At 47.6% G+C, this 22,541-nt stretch overlaps 1 protein-coding gene across 1 annotated transcript in view; it reads left to right on the top strand.

Annotated features, from left to right (window-relative positions):
• Positions 1 to 20,472, top strand: part of LOC139232862 (alpha-1-acid glycoprotein-like) — a 31,950-nt gene extending 11,478 nt beyond the window's left edge. Inside the window, exons 3-6 of the mRNA XM_070863351.1 lie at positions 10,652 to 10,722; positions 14,530 to 14,640; positions 16,329 to 16,432; positions 19,617 to 20,472. Coding sequence (XP_070719452.1) covers positions 10,652 to 10,722; positions 14,530 to 14,640; positions 16,329 to 16,432; positions 19,617 to 19,664 — 334 coding nt within the window. The 3' untranslated portion in view covers positions 19,665 to 20,472. The remainder of the gene's footprint in view (positions 1 to 10,651; positions 10,723 to 14,529; positions 14,641 to 16,328; positions 16,433 to 19,616) is intronic.
• Positions 20,473 to 22,541: the final 2,069 nt, after the last annotated feature.

The following is a 22,541-nucleotide window of genomic DNA, read 5'->3' as shown; positions in this document are numbered from 1 at the left end:
TAGGGGAGTCGAGAGTTATGGGGAGCGGGCAAGGAAATAAAGTTGAGGCTAAGATCAGATCAGCCGTGATCTTATTGAATGGCGGAGCAAGCTCAAGAGGCCAAATAGCCTACTCCTGCTCCTATTTTTTTATGTTCTAACTAGATCATGGCTAATTTGCGTCTTAACTCCATTTACCTGCCTTGGTTCTGTAATCCTTAATCCCTTCTGCCAAACAAAAATCTGTCAATTAGGAACCCTCACTAATATGTCCTTACTATACAGTACAAATGCACACGAGGCCCATACTAGAGAGAAGGTCACTCTGTGACCAGTGACCTTTATTCCAGCACTGAAGTGGAGAAGATGGATGGAGCTTCCCCTTTTATACCTGAAAGTCCAGGTTAGGAGTGTCTCCCACAAGTTCACCACCTAGTGGTCAGTGTTCTCACGGTGTACAACTTAGGTCAGTTTATACATGGATTACAATGGCAGTTGAATACGTGACACTCACCACATTTAAAAGATAATTGGATGTGCACTTAAAGTGCCGTAATCTACAGGGCTACGGACCAAGAGCTGGAAAGTGGGATTAGGTTGGATAACACTTGGTCAGTCGGCACGGACACGATGGGCCGAAATGGCCTCCTTCCGTGCTGTAAATTTCTATGATTCTATGAATCTCAGTTCTGAAATTTTCAATTGACCCCCATCCCCCCAGAGCCTCAACCGCTTTTTGTGGGGGGAGAGTTCGAGATTTCCACTACCCTTTGTGTGAGGAAAAATGTACTTACCGGACCGTGTATTGAACCCGGGCCATAGAAGTAAGAACACCAAATCTTAACCACTGGACCACCAAACAAGGAGGGAGCAGAATGTGAGGGGTCATTCCCCTTGCTGCCCAAATCCAGATATAAAAACAGAAAATGCTGGAAATACTCAGTGGGTCGGGCAGCATCTGTGGAGTGAGAAACAGAGTTAACGTTTCAGGTCGATAACCCTTCGTTAGAACTGGGAAAAATTAGAGATAGAACAGGTTTTAAAGCAAGTGCAGGGGCAGGGAAAGGGGGGAGGGGAGGAAAGATAAAGGGGAATGTCTGTGACAGAGTGGAAGGCAGGAGCGATTAAGAGACAAAAAGGATGATGGAGCAAGGCGAAAGGAGATGGTAATGGGACAAGTTAAGAAACAGAAGGTGTGTCTGGAAGAGGAGTAAATGGGAATGGCAGAATTATCAACAGCTGCCATGTGAAAAAATAGGGGCAGAGGTTATGGTCTGAAATTGTTGAACTCAATGTTGAGTCCAGAAGGCTGTAAAGTGCCGAATCGCAAGATGAGGGGCTGTTCCTCGAGTTTACGTTGAGCTTCGTTGGAACAGTGTAGGAGGCCGAGGACGGAGAGGTCAGAGTGGGAGTGGAGCGGGGAATTAAAGTGACAGGTGACCGGATCTCGGGGTCATGTTACGGACTGAACGGAGGTGCTCCACAAAGCAGTCACCCAATCTGCGTTTGGTCTCCCCAGTGTAGAGGAGACCACGTTGTGAGCAGCGAATACAGTATACTCAATTGCAAGAAGTACAAGTAAATCACTGTTTCACCTGGAGTGTTTGGGGCCCTGGATAGTGGGCGGGGAGGAGGTAAAAGGGCAGGTGTTGCATCTCTTGTGCTTGCACGGGAAGGTGCTGAGGGTAGGGGAGGGCGTGTTGGGGCTGATTGAGGAATGAACCAGGGTGTCGTGGGGATGGAGCGGTCCCTTTGGAATGCTGAAAAGGAAGGGCAAGATGTGGGATCACGCTGGAGGTGGCAGAGGATGATCTGTTGAATGTGAAGGCTGGTGGGGTGGAAGGTGAGGACGAGGGTGTTATGTATTTGACCCCTTGCAACCTGTATTACACTACCACCAGAGGGCCTACCTGTTGGAGTCCCAAGGGATCCCAGCATCCCTTGGGAGCATGGTATATAAGCAGGCCACCCACGAGGTACCTGCACTCTGGAGCCTCATAAAAGGAGCTAAAGTCACACTTGCTCATTGTACACAGTATTCAGTTTCACCCTTTATTGTGAGCTTATCAATTGGCGACGATGTAACAAACAACCGTGTGAAAATGCAAAGAACAGTTGGTATCCTGGAGAAATTCTCAGAAGGGGATGATTGGGAGGCCTTCGTGGAGAGACTCAACCAATACTTTGTGGCCAACGAGTTGGAAGAGGACGAGAACACTGCCAAACGAAGGGCGATCCTCCCAACTGTCTGTGGGGCAACAACCTATGGCCTCATGAAGAATCGCCTAGCTCCGGCAAAACCAACAGCTAAATCCTATGAAGAATGGTCCGGGAGCACCTAAATCCTAAGGAAAGCGTTTTGATCAGTTCTACACGTGTCAACGGTCGGAGGGCCAGGAAGTGGCGAGCTATGTCGCCGAACTAAGACATTGTGAATTTGAGAGATTCCTAGAACAAATGCTTAGAGACTTTTTTGTATTGGGCATTGGCCATGAGACAATCCTTCGCAAACTGTTAACCATTGAAACTCCGAATCTAAGTAAAGCCATAACAATAGCCCAGGCATTTATGTCCACCAGCGACAACACCAAACAAATTTCGCAGCCAACTAGGGGGGAGGCCATCTTAGACTGGGTGTTGTGTAATGAGAGAGGATTAATTAGCAATCTCATTGTGCGAGTCCCCTTGGGGAAGAGTGACCATAATATGGTGGAATTCTGCATTAAGATGGAGAATGAAACAGTTAATTCAGAGACCATGGTCCAGAACTTAAAGAAGGGTAACTTTGAAGGTATGAGGCATGAATTGGCCAAGATAGATTGGCTAATGATACTTAAGGGGTTGACTGTGGATGGGCAATGGCAGACATTTAGAGACCGCATGGATGAATTACAACAATTGTACATTCCTGTCTGGCGTAAAAATAAAAAAGGGAAGGTGGCTCAACCGTGGCTATCAAGGGAAGTCAGGGATAGTATTAAAGCCAAGGAAATGGCATACAAATTGGCCAGAAATAGCAGCGAACCTGGGGACTGGGAGAAATTTAGAACTCAGCAGAGGAGGACAAAGGGTTTGATTAGGGCAGGGAAAATGGAGTACGAGAAGAAGCTTGCAGGGAACATTAAAGCGGATTGCAAAAGTTTCTATAGGTATGTAAAGAGAAAAAGGTTAGTAAAGACAAACGTAGGTCCCCTGCAGTCAGAATCAGGGGAAGTCATAACGGGGAACAAAGAAATGGCAGACCAATTGAACAAGTACTTTGGTTCAGTATTCACTAAGGAGGACACAAACAACCTTCTGGATATAAAAGTGATCAGAGGGTCTAGTAAGGAGGAGGAACTGAGGGAAATCTTTATTAGTCGGGAAATTGTGTTGGGGAAATTGATGGGATTGAAGGCCAATAAATCCCCAGGGCCTGATGGACTGCATCCCAGAGTACTTAAGGAGGTGGCCTTGGAAATAGCGGATGCATTGACAGTCATTTTCCAACATTCCATTGACTCTGGATCAGTTCCTATTGAGTGGAGGGTAGCCAATGTAACCCCACTTTTTAAAAAAGGAGGGAGAGAGAAAGCAGGGAATTATAGACCGGTCAGCCTGACCTCAGTAGTGGGTAAAATGATGGAATCAATTATTAAGGATGTCATAGCAGCGCATTTGGAAAATGGTGACATGATAGGTCCAAGTCAGCATGGATTTGTAAAAGGGAGATCATGCTTGACAAATCTTCTGGAATTTTTTGAGGATGTTTCCAATAAAGTGGACAAAGGAGTACCAGTTGATGTGGTATATTTGGACTTTCAGAAGGCTTTCGACAAGGTCCCACACAGGAGATTAATGTGCAAAGTTAAAGCACATGGGATTGGGGGTAGTGTGCTGACGTGGATTGAGAACTGGTTGTCAGACAGGAAGCAAAGAGTAGGAGTAAATGGGTACTTTTCGGAATGGCAGGCAGTGACTAGTGGGGTACCGCAGGGTTCTGTGCTGGGGCCCCAGTTGTTTACATTGTACATTAATGATTTAGACGAGGGGATTAAATGTAGTATCTCCAAATTTGCGGATGACACTAAGTTGGGTGGCAGTGTGAGCTGCGAGGAGGATGCTATGAGGCTGCAGAGTGACTTGGATAGGTTAGGTGAGTGGGCAAATGCGTGGCAGATGAAGTATAATGTGGATAAATGTGAGGTTATCCACTTTGGTGGTAAAAACAGAGAGACAGACTATTATCTGAATGGTGACAGATTAGGAAAAGGGAAGGTGCAACGAGACCTGGGTGTCATGGTACATCAGTCATTGAAGGTTGGCATGCAGGTACAGCAGGCGGTTAAGAAAGCAAATGGCATGTTGGCCTTCATAGCGAGGGGATTTGAGTACAGGGGCAGGGAGGTGTTGCTACAGTTGTACAGGGCCTTGGTGAGGCCACACCTGGAGTATTGTGTACAGTTTTGGTCTCCTAACTTGAGGAAGGACATTCTTGCTATTGAGGGAGTGCAGCGAAGATTCACCAGACTGATTCCCGGGATGGTGGGATTGACCTATCAAGAAAGACTGGATCAACTGGGCTTGTATTCACTGGAGTTCAGAAGAGTGAGAGGGGACCTCATAGAAACGTTTAAAATTCTGACGGGTTTGGACAGGTTGGATGCAGGAAGAATGTTCCCAATGTTGGGGAAGTCCAGAACCAGAGGTCACAGTCTAAGGATAAGGGGTAAGCCATTTAGGACCGAGATAAGGAGAAACTTCTTCACCCAGAGAGTGGTGAACCTGTGGAATTCTCTACCACAGAAAGTAGTTGAGGCCAATTCACTAAATATATTCAAAAGGGAGTTAGATGAAGTCCTTACAACTCGGGGGATCAAGGGGTATGCCGTGAAAGCAGGAAGGGGGTACTGAAGTTGCATGTTCAGCCATGAACTCATTGAATGGCGGTGCAGGCTAGAAGGGCTGAATGGCCTGCTCCTGCACCTATTTTCTATGTTTCTATGTTTCTATGAGTAACGAAGTTTCGGCCAGTACAGTGAACAAAGTAATGTCGTTTGAGAGCAGAAATATACATGGCGGAACGTACACGCCGACTGCTGCTGCACGACCTCAGATGACCCAGAGTCCGCCATCAATCATTAATGCGAGGCAGTTAACACCTTGTTCGCGCTGTGGAGGTGATCATCGGCCCCATCAATGCCGCTTCAAGCACTATGCGTGCAACGGTTGCAGAACAATGGGACACCTCCAGCGAATGTGCAGGCGAGCTGCAAACCCTGCAAACCACCACGTTGCAGAGGAAGATAGATCCACTGTGGATCAGACTGAATCGGAGACTCGAACCGAGGAGGCAGAAGTGTACAGGGTACACACATTCATCACGAACTGTCCACCAATAATGTTGAAAGTTGAACTGAACAGAATTCCAGTATCGATGGAACTGGACATGGGTGCGATTCAGTCCATAATGAGTAAAAAGGCCTTCGACAGGCTGTGGTGCAACAAGGCTCACAGGCCCAAGCTCAGCCCCATTCACACCAAACTAAGGACTTACACCAAGGAACTAACCCCTGTAATTGGCAGTGCAGAAGTCAAAGTCTCCTATGATGGAACAGTACACGAACTCCCGCTGTGGATTGTACCAGGGGATGGCCCCACATTGTTTGGCAGAAGCTGGCTGGGAAAAATCCGCTGGAACTGGGACGACATCCGAGCGATCTCGTCCGTCGACGACGGCTCATGTGCCCAGGTTCTGAACAAGATTCCATCATTGTTCGAGCCAGGCATTGGAAGCTTCTCGGGGGCGAAAGTGCAGATCTATTTAGCTCCCGGTACGCGACCCATCCACCACAAGGCTCGGGCGGTACCGTATATGATGTGTGAAAAAGTGGAAATTGAGCTGGACAGGCTGCAGCGAGAAGGCATCATCGTGCCGGTGGAATTCAACGAGTGGGCCAGTCCGATTGTCCCGGTACTTAAAGAGGGCGGCATGGTCAGAATTTGTGGGGACTATAAAGTAACGATTAACCGTTTTTCGCTCCAGGACCAGTACCTGCTACCGAAGGCAGATGACCTATTTGCGACCCTGGCTGGAGGGAAGACATTCACCAAGCTGGACCTGACCTCAGCCTACATGACGCAGGAGCTGGAAGAGTCTTCGAAAGGCCTCACCTGCATCAACATGCACAAAGGTCTGTTCATCTATAACAGATGCCTGTTCGGGATTCCGGCTGCCACAGCAATATTCCAACGGAACATGGAGAGCCTGCTAAAGTTGGTTCCTCGCACCGTGGTTTTTCAGGACGACATACTGGTTACAGGTCGGGACACCATCGAACACTTGCAGAACCTGGAAGAGGTTCTTAGTCGGTTGGATCGCGTGGGGCTCAGGTTGAAACGTTCGAAGTGTGGTCGAGTTCTTGGGAAGAAGAATCGCAGCAGACGACATCAGACCCACCGACGCCAAGACGGAGGCCATCAACAACGCGTCGAGACCACAGAATGTGACGGAGCTGCGGTCGTTCCTCGGACTCCTTAACTATTTCGGTAATTTCCTACCTGGGTTAAGCACCTTGCTAGAACCCCTACATGCACTACTGCGCACGGGAGACGACTGGGTAAGAAAGCCAGAAATCTGTTGTGTTCAAACAAACTGCTTGTCCTGTATAACCCTTGTAAAAGATTAGTGCTAGCTTGCGATGCGTCGTCGTACGGGGTCGGGTGTGTGTTACAACAGGCTAAGAATCGGGGATTTTGCAACCGGTCACTTATGCGTCCAGGAGTTTGTCCAAGGTCGAAAAGGCTTACAGCATGATTGAAAAAGAGGCTCTGGCATGCGTTTACGTGTAAAAAAAATGCACCAGTACTTATTTGGCCTCAAGTTTGAGCTTGAAACTGACCACAAGCCGCTCATATCGTTGTTCTCTGAGAGCAAAGGGATTAACACCAATGCCTCGGCCCACATCCGAAGATGGGCGCTCACGCTGTCGGCATACAACTATGTAATCCGCCACAGACCTGGCACAGAGAACTGCGCAGACGCTCTCAGTCGGCTGCCATTGCCCACCACCGGGGTGGAAATGGCACAGCCAGCGGACTTGCTCATGGTGATGGATGCATTCGAGAACGACTGCAGGCGGACTGCCTGTTGTGGGGCAATCGCGTGGTCTTGTCCAAGAAAGGCAGAGATACGTTCATTTGTGAACTGCACAGCACCCACCCAGGCATTGTAATGATGAAAGCCATAGCCAGATCCCACGTGTGGTGGCCCGGCATTGACTCAGATTTAGAGTCATGCGTGCGCCAGTGCAACACTTGCTCTCAGCTGAGCAATGCACCCAGAGAGGCACCGTTAAGTTTGTGGTCGTGGCCCTCCAAACCTTGGTTGAGGATCCGCGTGGACTATGCGGGCCCATTTCTAGACAAAATGTTTTTGGTTGTCATGGATACTTCCTCAAAATGGATTGAATGTGCGATAATGTCTGTAAGCATGTACACAGCCACTATTGAAAGCCTACAAGCCATGTTTGCCATGCACGGCCTGCCTGATGTCCTGGTCAGCGACAATGGGCCGTGTTTCACCAGTGCTGAATTCAAGGAATTCATGACCCGCAATGGGATCAAGCACGTCACATTTGCCCCATTCAAGCCTGCATCCAACGGCCAGGCAGAACGGGCAGTCCAAACCAACTTGAAACATGTGTCGGAAGGCTTCCTGCAAACCTGCCAATCCCGAGTGCTGCTCACCTACCGCACCAGACCCCACTCACTCACCGGAGTTCCCCCAGCCTAGCTGCTCATGAAAAGGGCGTTCAAAACAAGGCTCTCTGTTGTCCACCCTGATCTCCATGGTCATGTGGAGGGCAGGCGGCATCAACAAAGTTTGTACTGTGACCGCGCAAATTTGTCACACGATATTGAGATCAATGATCCTGTGTTTGTACTCAATTATGGAAATGGTCCCAAATGGCTCGCTGGCACGGTCACAGCCAAAGAGGGGAGTAGGGTGTTTCAGGTCAAATTGGCCATGATCTTGCTATGATCTTGCCATGATCAGCCATGATCTTGTTAAATGGCGGAGCAGGCTCGAGGGGCTAGATGGCCTACTCCTGTTCTTAATTATTATGTTCTTATGCGGCCATTCGGCCCATCGTGCCTATGCCAGCTCTTTGGTAGAGCTGTCCAATTAGTCCCACTCCCCACCCACTCCCCACAGCCCCGCTAATTTTTTTCCCTTCAAGTATTTATCCAATTCTCTTTGAAAGTTACTATTGAATCTGCTTCTATCATCCTATCAGGCAGTGCATTCCAATCACAACAACTCACTGCATAAAACTATATCTCCTCACCTCCCGTCTGGTTCTTTTGCCAATCACCTTAAATCTGTGGCCTCTGGTTACCGATCCTCCTGCCAGTGGGAACAGTTGTTCCTTATTTACTTGATCAAAACCCTTTTTAATTTTGAACACCTCTATCAAATCTCCTTTTAACCTTCTCTGCTCTAAGGGAGACGAATAGATAAAGGGATTGCAATGTAGTGGTTATGTTTCTGGACCAGATACTACAGCAGCCTGAACTAATAATTCAGACAATGCAAATTCAAAGCCCACCAGGGCAGTTTCAGAATTTGAATTTGGTTTTAAAAAGCAATCTGCCAGATTGTCGTAAAATAATTGGTGGGACGTTTAGAGGGGATATGTCTTCACCCAGAGGGTGGTGGGGGTCTGGAACTCACTGCCTGAAAGGGTGGTAGAGGCAGAAACCCTCACCACATTTAAAAAGTACTTGGCGGTTCACTTGAAGTGCCGTAACCTAGAGGGCTATGGACCAAGAGCTGGAAAGTGGGATTAGGCTGGGTAGCTCTTTGTCGGCCAGTGCGGACATGATGGGCCAAATGGCCTCCTTCTGTGCTGTAAATTTCTATGATTCTACGAAAACCCAACAGGTTCACGAATGTCCTTTTTTAGTGAAGGAAATCTGCTGTCCTTACCCGGTCTGGGCCTATATGTGACTCCAGTCCCACACCAACATGATTGTCCCTTAAATGCCCCATGAAGTTGCCCAGCGAGCCACTCAGTTGTAAGTAGGGATGGGCTGTAATTTATTTGTTTGCTGGCACTCCAATCTTCCACCGAGGGACGAAGGGATTAGATCAATTCAATACTAGAGCACCCCTTGGGGGCCAGAGGAGGGAAGGAAGGAGTGTCCAACAGTGGATCATTCCCTCTCATGAGAGAAGGGGGTGGGGGGGGGGGGGAGGGGGGAAGTGTTTGAAAACAGTAGAACTACGAAGAAAAGTTCTTATGAAAAGTTTTATGAAAGGGAAATCATGTTTGACAAATTTGCTGGAGTTCATTGAGGATATAATGAGCAGCGTAGATAAGGGGGAACCAGTGGATTTCCAGAAGGCATTCGATAAGGTGTCACATAAAAGGTTACTGCACAAGATAAATGTTTACGGGGTTGGGGTCAATATATTAACATGGATAGAGGATTGGTTAACTAACAGAAAACAGAGAGTCAGAATAAATGAATCTTTTTCCGGTTGGCAAACAGTGACTTGTGGGATACAGCAGGGATCAGTGCTGGAGCCTCAACTATTTACAATCTATATTAATGACTTGGATGAAGGGACCAAGTGTACTGTAACCATGTTTGCTGATGATACAAAGATGGGTGGGAAAGCAAATTGTGAGGGGGACACAACAAATCTGCAAAAGGATATAGACAGGCTAAGTGAGTGGGCAAAAATTTGGCAGATGATATAATGTGGGAAAATATGAGGTTATCCACTTTGGCAGAAAAACTAGAAAAGCAAATTATAATTTAAATGGAGAAATATTGCACAAAGTGCTGCAGTACAGAGGGACTTGGGGGTACTTGTGCATGAAACACAAAAGGTTAGTATGCAAGTAATCAGGAAGGCAAATGGAATGTTGGCCTTTATTGTAAGGGGGATAGAGTATAAAAGCAGAGAAGTCCTGCTGCAACTGTACAGGGTATTGGTGAGGCCACACCTAGAGTACTGCGTTCAGTTTTGGTGGAAGGATATACTTGCATTGGAGGCTGTTCAGAAAAGGTTCACTAGATTGATTCCAGAGATGAGGGTGTTGACTTATGAGGAAAGGTTGAGTAGGTTGGGCCTGTACTCATTGGAGTTCAGAAGAATGAGAGGTGATCTTATCGAAACATATAAGATAATGAGGGGTCTCGACAAGGTGGATGCAGAGAAGATATTTCCACTCATAGGGGAAACTAGAACTAGGGGGTATAGTCTCAGAATAAGGGCCCGCCCATTTAAAATTGAGATGAGGTGAAACTTCTTCTCTCAGGGGGTTGTAAATCTTTGGAATTCTCTGCCCCAGAGAGCTGTGGAGGCTGGGTCATTGAATATATTTAAGGCGGAGATAGACAGATTTTTGAGCGATAAGGGAATAAAGAGTTATGGGGAGCGTGCAGGGAAGCGGAGCTGAGTCCATGATCAGATCAGCCATGATCTTATTGAATGGCACAGCAGGCTCGAGAGGCCAAATGGCCTACTCCTGTTCCTATTTCTTATGTTCTTAAAAGAGATGAAGCAATATGGCAGCAACATGAGAGAACACATTAGTGCTGAGTGATTTACCAGCAATAGAGATAATGGAACCATTAGTTCTTGCATGGACAATAATTCCTTTTTCACTTTGCCTAGAGGAGACAATTGTATCTCTGAGATGGAGGCCTATCGTTTATCAAATAATGGCCTGGAGTTCACCTGTGAACGTAAGTACCAAACTTAAGTATTAAACACAAAAAAAAATTGATCTATGCGAGTGCAACTATCTCACTGAGGCAGCAATAGGCTTTCCCACTAATGGTAGGGGGAAGGGAGTGGGGGGGGGGGGGGCAGGAGGAGGAAGAAGGGAGGCAGGAAGCCAGAGTGGGAGAACTGACAGGTGCAAGAGGAGGCCTAAAACTGGAGGAGCCAGTGGAGGTTGGTGAGGGGGTTTAAATATGGAAACGAGCACTTAAATTGAATAGGGAGGCGCTGCAGCTGGCCAGGGGCGGGTGGGATGCGCTTCGAGCAGGAAAGGAGAACAGGTTATGGCAGGTGGAAGACGGTGAGGTCAGTTGAGGTGAGTTGGGTTGAGGTGAGTTGGGTTGAAGTGAGTTGAGGTGAGTTGGGTTGAGGTGAGTTGGGTTGAGTTGAGTTGAGGTGAGTTGGGTTGAGGTGAGTTGTGGTGAGTTGGGTTGAGTTGAGGTGAGTTGGGTTGAGGTGAGTTGAGGTGAGGTGAGTTGAGGTGAGTTGGGTTGAGATAAGTTGAGGTGAGTTGGATTGAGTTGGGGTGAGTTGGGTTGAGGTGAGTTGTGGTGAGTTGGGTTGAGTTGAGGTGAGTTGAGGTTGAGGTGAGTTGTGTTGAGTTGAGGTGAGTTGAGTTGAGGTGAGTTGGGTTGAGATGAGTTGAGGTGAACCACACCTTATGAAGACATTATGAAGGATTCGACACCCTGACAACAATCAAATGCAAGAAACCAAAGGCAAGAAACAAAAAGGACCACTGAATATAAAAGGGCTGCAGGAGGGGTAAAAACTAAAAATCATGGTTTAAAAACTAGGATGAAAACACTCTACCTAAATGCACGCAGCATTAGAAATAAAGTAAATGAGTTGACGGCACAAATCATTACAAATGGGTATGATTTGGTGGCCATTACAGAGACATGGTTGCAAGCTGGCCAGGACTGGGAATTAAACGTACAGGGGTATCTGACGATTCGGAAAGATAGGCAGGAAGGGAAGGGAGGTGGGGTAGCTCTGTTAATAAGGGATGATATCAGGGCAGTTGTGAGGGATGATATTGGCTACAATGAACAAAATGTTGAATCATTATGGGTGGAGATTAGAGATAGTAAGGGGGAAAAAGTCACTGGTCGGCGTAGTTTATAGGCCCCCAAATAATAACTTCATGGTGGGGCAGGCAATAATCAAGGGAATAATGGAGGCATGTGAAAAAGGAACGGCAGTAGTTATGGGGGATTTTAACCTACAAATCGCAGGGGGTAGCCTGGAGGAGGAATTCATAGAATGCATACGGGATTGTTTCTTAGAACAGTATGTAACAGAGCCTACAAGGGAGCAAGCCATTTTGGATCTGGTCCTGTGTAACGAGACAGGAAAAATAAACGATCTCCTCGTAAAAGATCCTCTCGGAATGAGTGGTCACAATATGGTTGAATTTGTAATACAGATTGAGGATCAGGAAGTTGTGTTAGAAACGAAAGTACTATGCTTAAACAAAGGGGACTACAGTGGGATGAGGGCAGAGTTGGCTAAAGTAGACTGGATACAAGGACTAAACGGTGGCACAATTGAGGAACAGTGGAGGATTTTTAAGGAGCTCTTTCATAATGCGCAACAAAAATATATTCCAGTGAAAAAGAAGGGCGGCAAGAGAAGAGATAACCAGCCGTGGATAACCAAGGAAATAAAGGAAAGTATCAAATCAAAGACCAATGCGTATAAGGTGGCCAAGGTTAGTGGGAAACTAGAGGATTGGGAAGATTTTAAGCAACAGCAAAGAATGACTAAAAAAGCAATAAAGAAAGGGAAGATAGATTACGAAGGTAAACTTGCGCAAAACATAAAAACAGATAGTAAAAGCTTTTACAGATATATAAAACGGAAAAGAGTGACTAAAGTAAATGTTGGTCCCTTAGAAGATGAAAAGGGGGATTTAATAATGGGAAATGTGGAAATGGCTGAGGCCTTAAACAATTATTTTGCTTCCGTCTTCACAGTGGAAGACATAAAAACCATGCCAAAAATTGCTGGTCATAGGAATGTGGGAAGGGAGGACCTTGAGATGATCATTATCACTAGGGAGGTAGTGCTGGACAGACTAATGGGATTGAAGGTAGACAAGTCCCCTGGTCCTGATGAAATGCATCCCAGGGTATTAAAAGAGATGGCGGAAGTTATAGCAGATGCATTTGTTATAATCTACCAAAATTCTCTGGACTCTGGGGAGGTACCAGCGGATTGGAGAGCAGCTAATGTAATGCCTCTGTTTAAAAAAGGGGGCAGGCAAAAGGCAGGTAACTATAGGCCGGTTAGTTTAACATCTGTAGTGGGGAAAATGCTTGAAACTATCATTAAGGAAGAAATAGCGGGACATCTGGATAGGAATAGTGCAATCAAGCAGACGCAGCATGGATTCATGAAAGGGAAATCATGTTTAACTAACTTACTGGAATTCTTTGAGGATATAACGAGCATGGTGGATAGAAGTGTACCGATGGATGTGGTGTATTTAGATTTCCAAAAGGCATTCGATAAGGTGCCACACAAAAGGTTACTGCAGAAGATAAAGGTACGTGGAGTCAGAGGAAATGTATTAGCATGGATAGAGAATTGGCTGGCTAACAGAAAGCAGAGAGTCGGGATAAATGGGTCCTTTTCCGGTTGGAAATCAGTGGTTAGTGGTGTGCCACAGGGATCAGTGCTGGGACCACAACTGTTTACAATATACATAGATGACCTAGAGGAGGGGACAGAGTGTAGTGCAACAAAATTTGCAGATGACACTAAGATTAGTGGGAAAGCGGGTTGTGTAGAGGACTCAGAGAGGCTACAAGGAGGTTTGGATAGGTTAAGCGAATGGGCTAAGATTTGGCAGATGGAATACAATGTCGGAAAGTGTGAGGTCATCCACCTTGGGAAAAAAAACAGTAAAAGGGAATATTATTTGAATGGAGAGAAATTACAACATGCTGTGGTGCAGAGGGACCTGGGGGTCCTTGTGCATGAATCCCAAAAGGTTAGTTTGCAGGTGCAGCAGGTAATCAGGAAGGCAAATGGAATGTTGGCCTTCATTGCGAGAGGGATGGAGTACAAAAGCAGGGAGGTCCTGCTGCAAATGTACAGGGTATTGGTGAGGCCGCACCTGGAGTACTGCGTGCAGTTTTGGTCACCTTACTTAAGGAAGGATATACTAGCTTTGGAAGGGGTACAGAGACGATTCACTAGGCTGATTCGAGAAATGAGGGGGTTAACTTATGATGATAGATTGAGTAGACTGGGTCTTTACTCCTTGGAGTTCAGAAGGATGAGGGGTGATCTTATAGAAACATTTAAAATCATGAACGGGATAGACAAGATAGAGGCAGAGAGGTTGTTTCCATTGGTGGGGGAGACTAGAACTAGGGGGCACAGCCTCAAAATACGGAGGAGCCAATTTAAAACCGAGTTGAGAAATAATTTCTTCTCCCAGAGGGTTGTGAATCTGTGGAATTCTCTGCCCAAGGAAGCAGTTGAGGCTAGCTTATTGAATGTTTTCAAGTCACAGATAGATAGATTTTTATGCAATAAGGGAATTAAGGGTTATGGGGAGCGGGCGGGTAAGTGGAGCTGAGTCCACGACCAGACCAGCCATGATCTTGTTGAATGGCGAAGCAGGCTCGAGGGGCTAGATGGCCTACTCCTGTTCCTAATTCTTATGTTCTTATGTTCTTAAATAGAAACTTTCCAACGTTCTTCCTGAGCTTTGTTTGTTATTCCTGGATGCAGTAATTGTCCATTTTTACTTGCAGCAAAGCCCTACATGGTGATCAAAATTCTCAATGCCAGAATCCCCAGCTGCATGCTCTTTCACATTCAGGAGAAGCGCGATGGCAAAATGTTTAACACGATGTCCCTCTACAGTGAGTGTTGAGTGCCGATCCTTCGCAAACTGCTCAATGAACCAAGCTTTCTGAGCCAAGCTATCGGGTAGATTTAGCGGGCCCAGGCTTTCTGTCCCCTCCCTCCCCACTATCTGACCCTCCCCGCTTTCTCCCTTCCCTCCACCCCCCTCCTCCACTCTCCTCGCTAAACCACTCTGTCCCCCTCACCCTTCCCCATCCCCTCCTCCTCCCTCTTTTCCGTCCTTCCCTGCTACCCTTCCCCGCCTCCTCCTCTCTACTCCCTACACCACCCTGTCCCCCTCACCCTCCCACCCCCTCCACTCACTCTCCCTCCCTCTCTCCCTTCCTCATCTAGCCCCACATCCCCCTCCACCCATCTCTCATCCTCCCCCTCCTTCCTCCCCTTCTCTCCTCCCTCTCTCTCTTTCCACATTCTTCCTTGCCTCCCCCTCTCCCTCTTTCTTTATCCCCTTTCCCCTTCCTCTTCCCCATCCTCCTCTCTGCTCCTGACACCACTCTCTCCCTCTCACTCCCTCTCTTCCCCATCTTTCCCCGCGTCCCTCTCCACCCCTCTCTTCCCCCACACCCTCCCTCCTGCCCCTCTCCCTCCCCCCTCCCCTCACTCTCCCTTCACCCTCCTCCCTCTCTCTCTTTAATATCCTTCCCCAGCTCCCCCTCCCTCCATCCTCAGCTCTTCCAAATTCTCTCCTCCCTCTCTCTCCTTCTTTCCCCTCTTCATCCAACCTCCCCGTCCCTCTCCTCCAACACCTCCCTCCCCGCCCGCTCCATCTCTACCTTTCCTCCCCTTCCCTCCCCTCACCTTCATCTCTACCCCGCCACCCCACCCCCCCCACCCCCTCACCCCCACAACCTTCTGACTCAGAGGCAAAAGTGCTTCCGACTGAATGACAGCTGACAGAAGGTTGTGGGATCGAGTCCCAGAGACTTGAGCCCATAGCCGAGGCTGACGTTCACAGTACAGTACTGAGGGAGCGCCGCACTGTCGGAGGGGCAGTACTGAGGGAGCGCCGCACTGTCGGAGGGGCAGTACTGAGGGAGCGCCGCACTGTCGGAGGGGCAGTACTGAGGGAGCGCCGCACTGTCGGAGTGACAGTACTGAGGGAGCGCCGCACTGTCGGAGGGGCAGTACTGAGGGAGTGCCGCACTGTCGGAGGGGCAGTACTGAGGGAGCGCCGCACTGTCGGAGGGGCAGTACTGAGGGAGTGCCGCACTGTCAGAGGGGCGGTACTGAGGGAGTGCCGCACTGTCGGAGAAGCAGCACTGAGGGAGCGCCGCACTGTCGGTGGGGCAGTACTTAGGGAGCGCCGCACTGTCGGAGGGGCAGTACTGAGGGAGTGCCGCACTGTCGGAGGGGCAGTACTGAGGGAGTGCTGCACTGTCGGAGGGGCAGTACTGAGGGAGCGCCGCACTGTTGGAGAGGCAGTACTGAGGGAGTGCTGCACTGTCGGAGGGGCAGTACTGAGGGAGTGCCACACTGTCGGAGGGGCAGTACTGAGGGAGTGCTGCACTGTCGGAGGGGCAGTACTGAGGGAGTGCCGCACTGTCGGAGTAGCCGTCTTTCGGATGAGACGCACCACTGAGCCATGGCTGACACCTGTCAATGTTTTTTTTTAGATGAGTGAAACAAACAGGAAATAGAAAGTTACACGATAATGACCAGGCATTTTATTTTTGACCGGAAACAGGTCGAAATGCTGTGGCGATGGAGAATGAGCTGAAGATCTTTGAAGACCAGGTGGTATGTGTGGGAATGAGGAAAGATAAAATCATAATCCCGCCTCGAAGCAAGGTTAGCTTTATGTTTCAGTTTCTTGAAATGTGGTTTTGACTGTAGAAATCCAAAAGTAAAGACTTAAAGTCTCCTCATCCATGCCTTTGTTGTCTCTGGACTTCACTATTCCAGCACTCTCCTGGCCGGCCTCCCATTGTCTGCCCTCTGTGAACTTGAGCTCATCCAAAACTCAGTTGCCCGTGTCCTAACTTTCACCAAGTCCCACTCACCCATCACCCCTGTGCTTGCTGACCTACATTGGTTTCTGGTCTGGCAACGCCTCGATTTTAATATTCTCATCCTTGTTGTCATATTCCTCAATGGCATCGCCAGACCCTATCTCTGTGACCTCCTCCAGCCCCACAACCCCCCGAGATGTCTGCGCTCCTCCAATTCTGGCCTCTTGCGCCTCCTCGATTTTCATCGCTCGCCCATTGGCAGCCGTGCCTTCAGCTGCTGAGGACGTAAGCTCTGGAATTACCCTCTCAACGTACCATTTTAACGTGGCAAAACGTCCCAAGGTGCTTCACAGAAGCGATTATCAAACAAAATTTGACACGTAGTCACATAAGGAGGTATTAGGTTAGGTGACCCAAAGCTTGGTCAAAGAGGTAGGTTTTAAGGAGGAGAGAGAGGTGGAGAGTTGGAGAGGTTTAGGGAGGGAATTCCACAGCTTAGGGTCCAGGCAGCTGAAGGCAAGGCCACCAATGGTGGAGATGATGAAAATCAAGAAGCTGAATTTGGAGGAGAGCAGAGATCTCGGAGGGTTGTAGGGCTGGAGGAGAGCAGAGATCTCGGAGGGTTGTAGGGCTGGAGGAGAGCAGAGATCTCGGAGGGTTGTAGGGCTGGAGGAGAGCAGAGATCTCGGAGGGTTGTAGGGCTGGAGGAGAGCAGAGATCTCGGAGGGTTGTAGGGCTGGAGGAGAGCAGAGATCTCGGAGGGTTGTGGGGCTGGAGGAGAGCAGAGATCTCGGAGGGTTGTAGGGCTGGAGGAGAGCAAAGATCTCGGAGGGTTGTAAGGCTGGAAGGGGGTACGGAGAAAACAAGGACGAGAATTTTAAAACTGAGGTGACTTCTCGAGTAATAAAAAAATAGTCACGGTTGCTGAGTTAAATGATGCTTTGGTTATTCCAAGTGATCTGTTTGTCACCATTTAATTAAGCTATTTGGCCCGACTATCACTCTCTGAAGACCTCAGGCAGACTCTCTCAATTGAACCAGCCATGCTGAGAAATACTTTACAGAAAGCAACCAGGACTAATTTAAATAACTACTAAAAGCCACCAATTAAAGACATATTCAGACACGAATGCCAGGAATATCATCGGCAACTTGCCCTGACCAGCCACCGTGAGTTTGGCAGAGTTTCTGCCAAAGTTACAGCCATCAATCAGAGGAACCCCTGAGGAAATTCCGATGAAGCTGTTTGTATTTGAATTGAATAGCTTGGTTCCTATTCGAGAAAGGAGGGAGAGAGAAAACCAGGAACTACAGGCAAGTTAGCCTGACATTAGTTATTGGGAAAACACTGGAATCCATTATTAAGGAAGTGGTATATTCAAAAGGGAGTTAGATGTGGCCCTTACGGCTAAAGGGATCAAGGGGTATGGAGAGAAAGCAGGAATGTGGTACTGAAGTTGCATGATCAGCCATGATCATATTGAATGATGGTGCAAGCTTGAAGGGCCGAATGGCCTACTCCTGCACCAATTTTCTATGTTTCTATGTAACAGGGTACTTAGAAAATCATAATATGATTAGGCAGAGTCAACAAATTTATTAGAGTTTTTTGAGGATGTAACTAGCAGGGTAGCTAAAGGGGACCAGTGGATGTAGTATACCTTGATTTCCAAAAGGCATTCAATAAGGTGCCACATAAAAGGTTGTTAAGCAAGATAAGGGCACTTGGGATTGGGGGTAATGTATTCGGATGGATAAAGGATTAGTTAACAGACAGAAAACAGAGAGTAAGGATAAACGGGCCACTTTCAGATTGGCAGGCTGTAACCAGTGAGGTGCCACAAGGATCAGTGCTGGGGCCTCAGCTATTTACAATCTATATCAATGACTTAGATGAAGGGACCCAATGCAATGTATCCAAGTTTGCTGACAATACAAAGCTAGGTGGAAAAGTAAGATATGAGGAGGATGCAGAGAGCCTGCAAAGGGATATAGATAGCTTAAGTGAGTGGGCAATATGGTGGCAGATGGAGTATAACGGAGGGGAAATGTGAGGTTATTCACTTCGGTAGGAAGAATAGAAAAGCAGAATATTTTTTAAATGGTGAGAAACTATTACATGTTGGTGTTGAGAGGGATTTAGGTGTCCTAGTATAAGAAACACATAGAGTTAGCGTGCAGGTAACAGCAAGCAATTAGGAAGGCATGTTGGCCTTTATTGCTAGAAGATTGGAGTACCAGAGTAAGGAAGTCTAGCTACAATTATACAGGGCTCTGGTGACTCCACACCTGGAGTACTGTGCGCAGTTTTGGTCTCCTTATTTAAGGCAGGATATCCTTGCCCTAGAGGCGGTACAATGGAGATTCACAAGATTGATTCCTGGGATGAGAGGGTTGTCCTATGAGGAGAGATTGAATATATTGGGCCTATACTCCCTGGAGTTGAGAAGAATGAGAGGTGATCTCATTGAAACATGTAAGATCCTGAGGGGGATTGACAGGGTAGGTGCTGAGAGGTTGTTTCCCTTGGCTGAAGTGTCCTGAACTAAGGGACATTATCTCAGGTTAAAGGGACGGCCATTTAAAACTGACATGAGGAGTAACTTCTTCACTCAGAGGGAGGTGAATCCTTGGAATTCTCTGCCCCATAGGGCTGTGCATGCTGAGTCGTTGAGTATATTCAAGGCTGAGATCGATAGATTTTTGGACTCTAGGTGAATCAAGGGATATGGGGATCGGGCGGGAAAGTGGAGTTGAGGTCGAAGGTCAGCCGTGATCTTATTGAACGGCGCAGCAGGCTCGGGGGGGGCCGAATGGCCGACTCCTGCTCCTAACTCTTATGGCCCTTCCTCAGACACCTGGCTGAGATATAAATAGACTAAAATCTGTATCAAACCAAACCAGGACATGTTCTAGTGCAAGTGAAGTCCCCTTTGACTCCTTTTATAACGGACAGAACTAAAGCAGGCCGTACCTCTTTAGACATGCTTGTCGTCACCGATTGTTTTTTCCCTTTCCTTTAGGAAGAGTGTAACCCACAAGACACCGTGGAAGCCATCAGACGGAAATGAAAGGGCTGACTCCCCAATGAGCAGGAGTTTTACAAAATATTGTCTGTCCGGCGACGCATTTCCAAAGTCAAATTTCTCAACTGAAACCACGTTCGCAGAGTGCCACTTGTCCTCTTTTAAGCATTAGTCACAACATAAACTGCTGTTTCCCCGTCAAGCGCGGGACGTTCCACTGGGGATCAGGCTGGAGAACTGCCATCAGCTTTCCAAGCTGCACTGATCCAAAGGCAGCCTGATCTAAAATCAATGCGGCGTCAAATCGTAGAATCATAGAAATTTACAGCACGGAAGGAGGCCATTCGGCCAACGTGTCCGTGCCAGCCGACAAAGAGCTATCCAGCCTAATCCCACTTTCAAGCTCTTGGTCCCTAGCCCTGTAGGTTACAGCACTTCAAGTGCACATCCAAGTACTTTTTAAATGCGGTGAAGGGTTTCTGCCTCTACCACCTTTTCAGGCAGTGAGTTCCAGACCCCCACCACCCTCTGGGTGAAAAACGTTCTCCTCAACTCCCCTCTAAACCTCATACCAATTACTTTAAATCTATGCCCCCTGGTTGTTGACCCCTCTGCTAAGGGAAATAGGTCCTTCCTATCTACTTTATCCAGGCCCCTCATAATTTTATACACCTCAATAAGGTCTCCCCTCAGCCTCCTCTGTTCCAAAGAAAACAAACCCAGTCTATCCAATCTTTCCTTACAGCTAAAATTCTCCAGTCCAGACAACATCCTCGTAAATCTCCTCTGTTTATGTCAGGTTTTATCTATTTTAAGTTAAAGGTTTACCAAACTGTGGACCGACAGTCCTGTGTGGGCAGGAGGGTGGGGGGGGGGGGGTTTGTAGGGTGGGGAGGGGTGCGGGGTGCGGGAGGGTGTATGGTGACGACTAACTGCAGGAAGCAGGATCAGCCCGGCGGTAAACAGAGCCACGCTGGTCCTTCCCCACGGCTCCTCCCAATCGTGGACCAGTACCTGGGGACAACCCCAGAGCCAACACCATGATAGCGGCGGCAAAGTGCAACGGTGGATCCAGTTTGGTTTGCGAGTGCACGATTAACATGAACAGCGTGTCACCAATCTTGGCGTTCTGTTTGGGTTACACTGCACATGATTTTTTAAGACACACAGAGGGGTCAATTCTAACCTCACCTGCCCATCGGGAAACTGACAGTGTTGGGCGACACACTCCACCCGATTTTACTCCCCAGTGTCAACGGATAATGGGTGGGTTGTAAAACCAGCATTCGACCTGATCCCGTGGGATTCCCAGCATGGGAGTTAGGTTAAAATTACACCCCCACCGCCCAACCCCAACCCCATATATTTTTTTCATTTAATTAACAGTCATTGTTTGATGTATGTTGAATAGAGGACACGCCACTATTGCCAGTGGGATATCTCTGAATATCAGATCACAGCAGCAACTGTCTGTGATTCTACTTAAAACAGCGTGGCATTTTAAAGGGAGGGATTGTTTCAGTGTGTTGGGGAGATGTTCGGGCAAAAGAGCCAGAGCGGAGGAGATTAGGAGAAATTTTCTTTACGCAGCGAGTTGTTATGATCTAGAACCTGAAAGGATGGTGGAAGCAGATTCAATAGTAATATTCAAAAGGTGAATTGGATCAATACTTGACTGAGATGAGGAAAAATGTCTTCACTCTGAGGGTGGTGGATCTTTGGAATTCTCTGCCCCAGAGGGCTGTGGAGGCTCAGTCTTTGAGTATATTCAAGACAGAGATCGATAGATTTTTGGACATTAAGGGAATCAAGGGATATGGGGACAGTACAGGAAAGTGGAGTTACATAAGAAATAGGAGCAGGAGTAGGTCATTTGGCCCCTCGAACCTGCTCCGCCATTCATATGGCTGATCTGATCATGGACTCAGCTCCACTTCCCTGCCCGCTCCCCATAACCCTTTACTCCCTTATTGCTCAAAAATCTGTCTATCTCCGCCTTAAATATATTCAATGACCCAGCCTCCACAGCTCTCTGGGGCAGAGAATTCCACAGATTTACAACCCTCTGAGTGAACAAATTTCACCTCATCTCAGTTTTAAATGGGCGACCCCTTATTATGAGACTATGTCCCTTAGTTTTAGTTTTCCCTATGTGGAAATATCCTCTCTGCATCCACCTTGTCAAGCCACCTCATTATCTTAAAACTTCAATAAGATCACCTCTCATTCTTCTGAGTTGAGGTAGAAGATCAGCCATCATCTTATTGAATGGCAGAGCAGGCTCGAGGGGCCGAATGGCCTACTCCCGCTCCTAATTCTTATGTTCTTATGAAACAGTTGCAAGGCTATGGGGAAAGAGCAGGCGGGGAGCGGGACTAATCAGATCACTCTTTCAACAGAGCCAGTACAGGCACGTTGGGCCGAACGGTCTCCTCCTGTGCTGCGTGATGGTTCTATGATGCGGCACTGAGTTTCAGCGGCTGTGTGCTGCGATTCTATCCAGCAAGAAAAGGAGCGGAAAGATAATCGACAGAGAAAGGAGAGCTGAGCAGAAAGGGAAATGGTTAATAGGTTCAGAGAGTAACTGAGAAATATGGGAGAGAGCAGGAAACAGAGGGACTCAGAGAAGGAGTTTGATTCATCGTAACTTAAAAAAAAATATTGGCGCTGTTTTGAGTTACAGCAGCAGTTTATTGTTAGGTTTTTTTTTGTTTGTGTTTTTTTGCATGAGATTTGAATAGAAAATGACAGTGACAGTGTAACACCTGCCCATGTGATCATTGTCCATACTAATCCTCCAACTAATAGACCAGACAGCAGGATGTGAGATCAGAAAAGTGATCATTTGATGCAAATAGGCTCATCTTAAATCCAAATCGTACTGTGATGCCTGACTATCCGGGCACCACTTGTTGTCATTTC

The sequence above is a fragment of the Pristiophorus japonicus genome, chromosome 20, assembly GCF_044704955.1.
Source record: "Pristiophorus japonicus isolate sPriJap1 chromosome 20, sPriJap1.hap1, whole genome shotgun sequence".
Taxonomy (NCBI): Eukaryota; Metazoa; Chordata; class Chondrichthyes; family Pristiophoridae; genus Pristiophorus; species Pristiophorus japonicus.
The sequence above is the reverse complement of the archived record's forward strand: the minus strand, read 5'-3'. Positions and strand labels throughout refer to the sequence as shown.